General features: G+C 42.6%; 1 protein-coding gene and 1 long non-coding RNA gene across 2 annotated transcripts; one reads left to right on the top strand and one right to left on the bottom strand.

Moving 5' to 3' along the window:
- The first annotated feature begins 439 nt into the window (after positions 1 to 439).
- LOC308316835 lies at positions 440 to 1,703 on the top strand. Its single transcript, XR_013964217.1, has 3 exons — positions 440 to 708; positions 1,137 to 1,399; positions 1,499 to 1,703. It is a non-coding gene; the product is annotated as an uncharacterized lncRNA (long non-coding RNA).
- Positions 1,704 to 3,683: 1,980 nt separating this feature from the next.
- LOC308317630 (protein SET-like) lies at positions 3,684 to 7,545 on the bottom strand. Its single transcript, XM_080766775.1, has 8 exons — positions 7,256 to 7,545; positions 5,858 to 5,915; positions 5,603 to 5,745; positions 5,352 to 5,455; positions 5,142 to 5,255; positions 4,643 to 4,813; positions 4,215 to 4,346; positions 3,684 to 4,129 (listed from the first exon to the last, which is right to left on the bottom strand). The coding sequence occupies exons 1-8, from the start codon at positions 7,326 to 7,328 to the stop codon at positions 4,106 to 4,108; spliced, it is 819 nt and encodes a 272-aa protein (XP_080622901.1). The 5' UTR covers positions 7,329 to 7,545; the 3' UTR covers positions 3,684 to 4,105.
- Between the last annotated feature and the right edge of the window lie 2,870 nt (positions 7,546 to 10,415).

The raw sequence follows: 10,415 nt of genomic DNA on the forward strand, positions 1-10,415 counted from the left end.
GGGCTGTCAAGGCCAGAAACAGAAAGTAGTTTTTTATGTGGTTTTTTGCCACTCAGTAGACGTTACCGCATAACTTCCTGGTAGGATGCTCCTAGGTAGGATGATGATGTCTAATGACGAGCAATGTGAACCATTGCTTATTTACAAGGAAACAAGACCGCAATGATGTGTGTTATACCTTTTAGACTATATGTACTCTTTTAGCTGTTTTTACATTTCTGTCAAATAAACTATTCAATCAATCAATCAATCAACCAACCAACTTTGGAGAAAAAACAAACCCAAGACCGCTTATAACAAGCGGACATGGCAACAACCACTTGTCATAGAATCACACAGATCTACAAGTTAACGACGCGCCACGCAGCGATTCGTTTTTAGGTTGTAGATCTGTTCTTTTGTGTGGCGACACCGCCGTACGATGGAACATAAACGAGCCTCATACTAAAGTAGCAAGGCTAGTTTAGTTTTTCCCATTTCCTTTAGTTTCCTGGCTGTTTCTCCTTCTTTATACCCTATGGTTTCCCCCCTCCATCCATGTGCTGAAGCTATGACTATGAGTGGCCTACTACGAATGCAGCCATGTTTTCAACAACAGCTGGAGAGGCTGTTCTACTTCTGGCTGTTGTTGTGTCTACGGTTCGATTCTGGTGCAGCCTGTGGTGTGGAAGAACAACAACACCAGGGGGACAAGTTGATACTGTGCAGGCATGGTTTAAACTTTAAAGCAAAACAAAATCTGATCATATGACTGTTTTATAGACTAATCTGTGATTTGTTAAATTTGAGTGTTTGAGTCGCTCCAGACCAGTCCACACATTTAAATTGGAAGAAATTGCAGATTGAGTTCCCCCCCCCCCCTTAATGAAATATCCGAGATCATTAGGGTTTTTTGGAAGATGCTTTCTGAACATTAATTATATAGCCGCGTTTGAAACATTAATTCTATAGCTAGTTTGTTTGACCACTTCAAATACTAATCGAATCTAATTACTCTTTCATCTTAAAATAACTAATAACCGAAAACAGCGCGATGTGAGCTTATAGATTGGCTATTTTCGGTGCACAACATGAAAACAGTCCATTGAAAACGGCTGTGGAATCCAAATGACTGAGAACTTTTGTGTATTGTGCAGGGCATGCGGACACGAGCTGGCGTACGCGACAGACATACATCATGTCCCCAGCCACCTGGCGCTGTCTAGCTGTAACGACACGCTGATCGGAGACAAGCGGGTGAACGTGCAACTTTTCGAGAACCCCCAAGGGCACCGCTTCGAAGTCATAACACTCAGGAAGGTGAACGTCTCCCAACACTGGCCGGCAGACGAGCGTTTCTCTTGGTACCACGGATACTCCTGGACGGTGGCCACTTGCCCGCGGTGTAAAACACATCTAGGTGGGTAGTGGTTGCCTGCTACAACTACAAGCTCATTGCAATATTCATTTTACATAGGATTATGAAAACCCATGGGAACTAATAACTAACCACTTTTAGGTTGGGCGTTTCAACCCAGCGACTGGCCAGAGACCATCACAAGAAAGAAGTTTGAGGAATCGGACCAGACATTTGTGGCTCTAATCATCCATCGATTATTAAGAGAAGACTTTGCATCAAGCCTGCTCGTCACACCAAAATCTTTTATGAGCTGATTTTGTTTGTATATTAAGGCATGTCCAGTGCCTACATTGCCATTAATAAAATGTTGTCCTCTTTAAAAGAGTCCCACACATTTATACACAGTAAGTTTTATTGTAACAAAGCAACTTGTACACCTCAAATTTAAAACAGTTTCTTTTTCCCCCCAGCGGAAAAGAAAAGGGTGATTTCAATGCAATTTCCATGAGTTTAACAGGTCATATTTCCCATGAAGCAGTGGGGGCCAAAATTTACAAGCTTTTTTTTTCAATTTTATTATTTATTAAAAATGTCATCTCAAACCTCAATGGATATCTGTAAAACAATACAATGAAAAAAAATCCCATAGAAATGGTGTCAAAATAACAACTCTCCCTTACAACCCAGTCCCCACCTAAACCAACGGCCTTTAGATGTCACCTTTATTTATATTTACTTCCGACATCAGTCCGAACTTGAACAATGTAAAACTCATGCAGCTTCACTTTCCAAGAGTAAATCCAAACAATGCAGCAAAAAAAATGGAAGGACAAACATAATTAGCTCCATTATGACTTCCTTGGATAGTATGCACCCAAAGTGGGGGAAATGCTGGACTTCATGTCTCTTAAGTCATAAGTAATTTTGACAAAACTGAATTGAGCAAATTTACATAACATCCATATACTCATCCATATACTCAAGGTAGAAAACATCAAGAACCTAATTTTGTCCAGCTGCACACCAATTCATCAAGATGGCTACAAGGCTATTTTAATTCCTTCCATTGATATCCCCATTCATAACAGTTCAATTCGATTGCATACAATACTCACCAATATTGGACCTCTACAGAAATCTAGGGTTATCCTCTTTCAAGTCTAACAAAAAGTCACCATTGTATTAGCCCTGAAACATGACTGCCATGATGATTATCATGACAGTCATGACGTAACTTCACCCTATTTTTGGCACTCGCTGCATTTACAAGTTTTCCGTATATATAAACATTCAGATTTCAAATATAAAGTACACATTTTCTCCCACGGGTGTTAGTTAGTAGCAGCCCAAACGCTAGAACTGCTGCATCCCGCGTTGTTTAATAAAACTACTTTTTTCAAACGGGGTTCGTTTGGGAAATCCACAGTTGCACACCGGGAGCGCACTCGCCTATTAGTCTGTATTGGCAGGGTGGTCAGAGTAACTATATCGAACACACCGAGTGCCACCCTCCTCCCGACCGATAGGGGTGCGTAGTTGAAAGCCAATGGGAAAATAACAGCTTGGATAAAATGCTTTTTATTAAACAACGCGGGATGCAGAAATTCTAATCGCTGGATCTGCTACTAACTAACACCCGTGAGACAAAATGTGAGTACTTTATATTTGAAATCTGAATGTTTATATATACGGAAAACTTGTAAATGCAGCAAGTGCCAAAAATAGGGTGAAGTTTCGTCATGACTCTCGTATGAATACGAGAGTCATGAATCATGGCTACCATTGTATGAGCAACCGTGTCAATCTCCATGTTATGATTTTTAGTGTTACACCTTCATTACCCGTGCTGTGCCCAAAACCACTTTGATCACACACACCTGGCAATGAGCGCACAGGTAATGCACTTGTAGATCAAAACTTATTTGAATCATGCCTTTGTGGAGTTTGACAAAATGTTTCTCATAAGAGTGGATTTATCTGAAACAAAGCCTTTGTGTGGACAGAGAGGATAACCCAAGCTTTTGTAGAGGTGCAACATCAGCTAGTTTGTTTACAACAATCAGATGGAACTTTTTCGTCTCACAAACAGGGCCGTCAATGGAGCAAACTGCAACTTGGAGGATGGATAGCCTGGAAGTTGTTTGTGGCCATCATCAAGAGTTCCTCCCAAGATACGATAATTTCTGTCCAAACTCTAGATCTGCAGAAATCTAAACTATGTAGGCGGCATCTAGAGACCATCCAGTCTACTTCCCACCCATCCCCAGCGTAGCCCCCTAACATTACAAGTGATAGGAATGAGCTGGTACTTGTTAACCACATAGGGGAAAAATAACACATAGGGGAAAAATAACAGTTTATTCAAGGAATTAACGCCCAACAGAAGAAAATAATATATATATAAAAACAAAAACTGGAGGTCTGCTAGCACTAGGTCACTACACCATGGCTTTAGTTAATTTACCACACAACCTTAACCAGGAGGAAATTTGTGTAAATCGACTTCAAATTCTACTCAGGATGCCGTGCTGATTCTATTTTTTGTACATTTTTATTTTTGAGATGAATTTGGGGGATGTTATTAACAAGTCAGGGCAAAGTGCCATTGGCTTTAGATGAGTCAAAGGAGAACTTAAACATGGCACAAACAGGTGAGAGGCTTCAGAATGGAGATGAAGCACACAAAAATAAACTTGCTCCTGATCATAGGTGAAAAACCAAACAGGGAAGAAAAGGTTGAGGGGGTCTTGGTAGATCCACTTCATCTCAGTCATCTTCTCCATCATCATCCTAAAAATAAGAAATTAACAGTCATGACAGTACACAGATACAACTGCCAATAGTGACAGGAGTTAACAGATTATGGCATCCATACCTCTCCATCCTCGCCATCATCTTCCTCATCTTCCTCTCCATCTTCATCACCCTCCTCATCGATGTCCTCCAAACCCTCTTCGTCCTCATCATCATCCTCACCCTCACCTTCCTCATCATCCATGTCAGGAACCTAGACATTAAAGAAATGTAAATTACAAGGAGCTCAGGTTGATTCTTAAAGATGTAAGTATTCAACGTTCTCACTTCAAAACAGCTACAAAAATGTCCATGAAAACATGTACAAGTTTGAAACGACATAGAACAAGCAGCTCAGATCTAAAACAACTGAAGTTTCAAATCCCAGCAGGGGTGCAATGTTCACTTTTCACCGTGAGTCAAAAAGTATGCCACAGCTGCAATAGCGACGAGGCTCACAGTTAACAGTAAAAATCACAGATGATATTCAAGACGGCAAACGCTACCTACCAGGTAGTACTGCAGGGGGTTAGGCCAGATGTCGTCCTTGATGACCTCTCCCAGCTCATCAGCCCCAGCATCAGCGTGGTCAGTGAACCAAGTGAAGAAGCTCTCTGGCTCTTCATGTTGCCTCTTACGACCAGCTTTGTTCTGCGTCTGGCTGGAGCGCTTGGTCAGGTCCTTCAAATAAGACAGAATATAAAGTGTCCATGATGTATATTGGCACATGCCTGATATTTTTCCATCAAAGGCAAATATATATACACACACACACACACACACACACACACACACACACACGGAGCAAAATAATTAACTTTAATTTAAGTGACAGATACATTAATCAATATTACTGTGGGTGTGCCAGTATTAGACATGGACAACTTGCCAGTTTAACTGTAGTCCTCCTTGGCTGGGGATTGTGGGACTAACGCCTCAAGTGGTTACCTTGATTAACGAGCATTGTGTACACCAGCATAATTGTTAACAAATGTAGCTCAACACATACCTTTCCTGACTTCCATTTGATTTCCGTCGACTTTGAAGATGGGTCTCCGCTCTCATTCAGGTGGAACTCTTTGGAAAGCACTTTGTTTTCAAAGTACGGATTTTCATCGAAATACTGGAACACACAAAGGGCAGAGATAATAATGAAACAAAAAACGGGGAAGGGCGTTTAATCAGTGATGTTGAAGTGATCTGTGTAAACAATACTTACAAAATCTATTCTGTAGCCTGACTTGATGTCTTCAAATTCTGTCACCTCCACCCGGCTCAGGTAGTGAAGCGCCTCCTCATCTTCCTCCCCCAGTAGAGCAGATACTGCAGGTAGAAATCATCATTAGAGCCTGTGTTTAGCATGTATTCAGAGAGCATCAACTACTACAGCAGGCTAACACGTTTTACATCACCGATGCAAAACACAATTCTTCTGGCTATGTAAGAGTGAACACAAGTTCAAAAGCTTACCTTGTGGATGGTTGACAAATGTGGTGACCCAGAAGTTGGGGATTTTGGCGATCAGTTCTGACCTCTTCTGAAAGAACGGCTGACGGAGTTTGTTGTATTTCTGTTCTACTTTTAGGATCTCCTCACTCGCTTGCTCGTTCAACCTGGGGGAAGAAAGTATGACATGTGGACACTGTAGAATTCACAAACATTACATTGATAGGAGACAGCCTGACCATCCCCTTAAGGTACACGTATAAATAAAAAGGGTTTTACCTGTCAATTTCGTTTTGAACCTCGTCAATGTGTTCGATAGCTTCCTGTTGCTCTTTCTCTGTGTAAAAAAAATGAAGGAAATGCATCACTTGTATGTACAACATTTTAACAGACATTTGTTACGGTTTCCATTTAAATCAGGAAGTGAAAAGGTTTTATACAAAAATCTTAATACAAAATAATACGTTTCATAACATTCACAGTACACAAGAACAGTAGCTAAATGTAGGCGCCTACACGAACACAACACCATGGTAAAAACAAAAAAACGGCCATGCTATTTTCACGGGCAACGATCTAACAAACTGGTCAAAACAGTGGAGGGGATGCGAGCGTCCAATGGTTGAGTGTCCCAGTTCAGCGGGGATCTCACCCAGCGTATCCTGCCGGCTAAGACCCAGAAGGCCGCGTGGTTTAAATGTGGGACGTCTGTTGCTCTGGCTCTGCACACACACGATTGTCTGTTCTCGACTCCCGATCACTAGCCTAAACACACAAAGGCCTAAAAACGTACACAAAACCGCCACATAATAGCAGCGTGTGGTGTAGCAGCTTAGTCGAATTGAAACAAAAGACTTCTCGCAACGAGGCTATGACAACATTGCAAAACCCCAAAAAGCGTTCCGTTTTAATCGTGGCGGGATGTGAGCAACACAACAAACGTCGTCAGCCATTAACAACACTGCTGCTAACTAGGCTAATTCGTTGCTAACAACGAATGAAAGAGGTAGCTTTCTATTTTGTTTTTACGTTTGTTGCTCGAGTTATCGTCAATGTGGGTTAAACGGCACACGAACCAGAAACTAACAAAAGTCTTAAGTTATAGCCCCAATAACACATCGTTCTCTTCATTCAATCACTCGGCCTAGCCGTGTGAAATAACAAGCGGCCATGCTGGGTTGATGCTAACACCAGCTAGCTTCGGCTCACGGCCGCTTCGCTTCAACATTTTCGTCGGCGCGAGCTTCATCAAAACAATACATTTTCACGGGGAGGAAAGGGGTAAAACGTTTGAACTGAACGTCAATTTCTCCGTTCAATTACACACAAAACGCCGAGGCTGTTAATAAAACGGCGGCATTGGCCTGCTCCGGGGGAGCAGCGGTGTTGTGTTGAAACAACTGGGGGGTCAGCATGCTAGCAGCATGCTAAAAATCAACGCGTTAGCTTAGCCATGCTGCTAACCACGGCGAGGCTAAATGTAATGTACGCAATAAAGCACCGCACCCGCAGCACAAAGCCCAGATCTGCGGACCACACAAATCAACGGACACACGCATGCACCATGCCGCCAAACATTTAGCCTCTAAAATGCACACATTCTGGGCGGCTAGGTGGAAGAAAAGTGAAAATGGCGGTTAGAAACGAAAGAAGGAAGGCCGCCATTCGATGTCTTACCGGAGGTTTCGTCCGCTCCGTCATGGTTCGAGTTCAGCTCCTTTTTACTCACTTTTGCCGCCGAAGCCGACATGTTTTTTTTCTTTCCTCGCGCCGCGGTGGGAAAATGTGTAAATGTTTTTAAATGCGAAAAGCTCGCGTTTTCTAAGCTTCGTTTTCTCCCTTGTGAAGAGGAGATAATTCAAGGATTCTAGTGCCCGCTCCGTAAAGTTGTGTGCCTTGGTTAAATGTGTGTGCAAGAGGAACGAAGGCGCGCGCGCTCTCTCTCTCTCTACAACGTGCTCGCCTTTCTAACACAATGTGAGTGAGAGACGCTCGAGCTCGGCGAGGAAGTCACAGTGCACACGGGCGCTCGAGCGGCTCACGCACGAGCCTCCTTATCCAGGGTTGCCAGATTCTGCGATTTACCAGATCCATAGACTTGGCCAGCATTTGATTTACGTCATTTAAGTGCTCTAATCAAACTTTAAAAAGTCCATAGACTTGGCTGCCATATTATATGATGTAATTTTCAAAAGCTAGGGGGGAAAAAAAATCTTGGGGGAAAAAAAACATTTTGGAAAAGTTTTGAAACAACATACATCTTGTATCCTTGGGGGTCCCTGTGGCACAACATATTGTCAGATGGGGAGGTCTGTGGGCAAATACATCTGGACAGGGGGTCCTTGACATGAAAAAGTTTTTAACCACTTTAAGCAACATTTAGGAACAAGCCCCAAAAAGCAACTAGACTTTAGAAACAAGCCCCAATAATGAGCAAGGTCCCGCAACTCTAATAGAATAGACTTTATTTGCCATTATTTGCACAAGTGCATATAGGAAATATTGGATCTCAGCAACAAAGTCCAAAATCACAACACCAGAGGAGTTCAACAAACCATGTGCAACCCAGATTTGGCTGAAACAATGGATTAAATTAATTTAGCTCCTATGCCACTAAAATGTGGAACCAACATCAACATACCAACATCCATTAAGAAATGTGAATCCCTAGACTCCTTCAAAACCAGTGGTTACCTACTGCAATTCTTAACTGGCCCCTGTAAAAAAATAAAGTCAAAGTCCGTCCTCCCCCCCCCCACACACACACACACACACCTTTTCCATACTGTAGGCCTACATGTTTTTCCCTCTTTTTGTGTATATATGATGATTTCCTTTTTTTCATAGTATATTATACATACTGTGAATACAAATTTAAATCAATCAGCTCCCAGGGTCAGCATTAAATAAGTCGCTTAGAACAACAAGCCATGGCAACACCGCTCCTTTCATATTAACGAAGGCGCGCGCCCGGGAAACAGCCGATCTGCAAGCTCACAGCGCGTCGCGGACGCCACGCGCTGTGAGCTTGCGGATCCGCAGTTTTTTTTCTCTCTTTTTTCGGGTGCGCGCGAGACACATGGAAAGCGGAGGAAAGCACGCAGAGCACAGAGCACCACGATACGAACGAGAGCTCCGCCTCTCAAAGTAGGTCTCTTTTTGGGGGGGAGTGAAGGATTATTGTATTAACATTTAAGTAATAATAATAATTAAAAAATAACACTCACCGAAAATTAAATGAATGTTCACCATTTTTATATACCGTAAATCAATTCCATCTGACTGGTATGACTATGATACATGCACGGTTGATTTTGTTTAGTCAAAAACATTCCGTTCATTCTGCAAGCTTTAAGGCATGCATGCAGGAGTATAGGACAAAAAAAGATGACTTTACCCCGAAGTCACAATCTTGGCCCCGGTTAATGAATTGTTTAATTTATAGTAGCCCATGATTCATCATCATGCATTATCGCACCATATGATGCTTGCAGGCTTGCTTGCCGAGCCAACACAGGCTTAGTGCATTTATGTCCGTCCAACATTATCGGCAAGCGACATGGTCGTAGTAGCTAGCCTATACTACACAGGCTATATAGCCTCCATACATTATAAAGCTCGATAAAAGTGTGATCGTAATACCCAGCTCCCAGTCATTGTCCATTTCCTTTCTGCTCACTTTCTCTCTGACTTTCATTCACTAATCTGTTTACAATATTTCTCTCGTGATTTTAAGGGGACAATAACAATTTCCACAACACCACGTGCATGTTGCACCACCAGAAAATACTGAGTGAACTCATATGGATCTAACTGGGCATGAGAAGACAGAAATGCTTATTGTTTTTAAATGCAATGCATGTTACAAGTTTGAAGTTAAGTTTCTATTATTAGCTCTCTGACTGTGGGCTAACCCTGTGCCCCGTGATCCGGGGTAACTGAAATGGCTCAGGGTAGGGGCATGCATGATGGATTTGTTAATAAAACACCAGCCTCTGCCTGCTTGATGCTGCATGCTGTTTAAACCGTTTGATTTATGTACACGCGGCTGCCGTGCATGCAGGGATCAAGCACGCTAAACACGACAAGGCTCTCTTATTAAAGCAATAAGGAATTGTTGTGCTCCTTTCTTGTCCTGCATGCAGCCTGCTGCCTGCATGCGAAGATAATACAACAGCAGTGTTTGTCTTTTTGGTTGGTGACAGCCCCTAGTGGAACAACGTGGTCCTCCCCCTTGGCCAATACTGAGCCACGGCTAGGACGATCCCATCTGCAGCAGCGGTGTTCATTGGCACCCGAAGGAACTATCCTATCATATACCCCCCCTGCAGTCAAAACCCCGTAAACACTAAAACAGTGGGCTGATGAAGAAGATGCAAAGGGAAATCATGGACAATATCCCAGAACAGGCACCAGCTGAGAGGCAAAAAAAACAAAACTCGAGGAAAGACTGATGCGTGATTCATTTATACGCGCACAACATGTAAAGACGCATACAGGAGGAGAGCCCTGGTTTAAAAAAAACAAAACACGTGCAATAACATCAGGGGACTTGTTGTTTCAAGGATAGTGAAGGTCCAAGCAACGTGAGAGGTCCGGTCCCTATCCGAGGAGGATGTCAAATTAAGTCCTTATTCGGCAAGGAGAAGGCAGATCACCCCCCGAGGTATGTGAAATGCACAGTCATGCTATTAATTATCCTCTCTCTTAACATAAAAAAACGTTTACTTTTTTGTTTTAACCCTTTCCCCCACTTGTGTGTCGCTCCCCCCAACCCCACCCATCGCCCCAATTATAAATGTTGCATTGTACATATACAGACAGACAGGATTATTTA

Source organism: Protomyctophum bolini (assembly GCF_963924005.1).
Source record: "Protomyctophum bolini genome assembly, chromosome: 6".
Lineage (NCBI taxonomy): Eukaryota > Metazoa > Chordata > Actinopteri > Myctophiformes > Myctophidae > Protomyctophum > Protomyctophum bolini.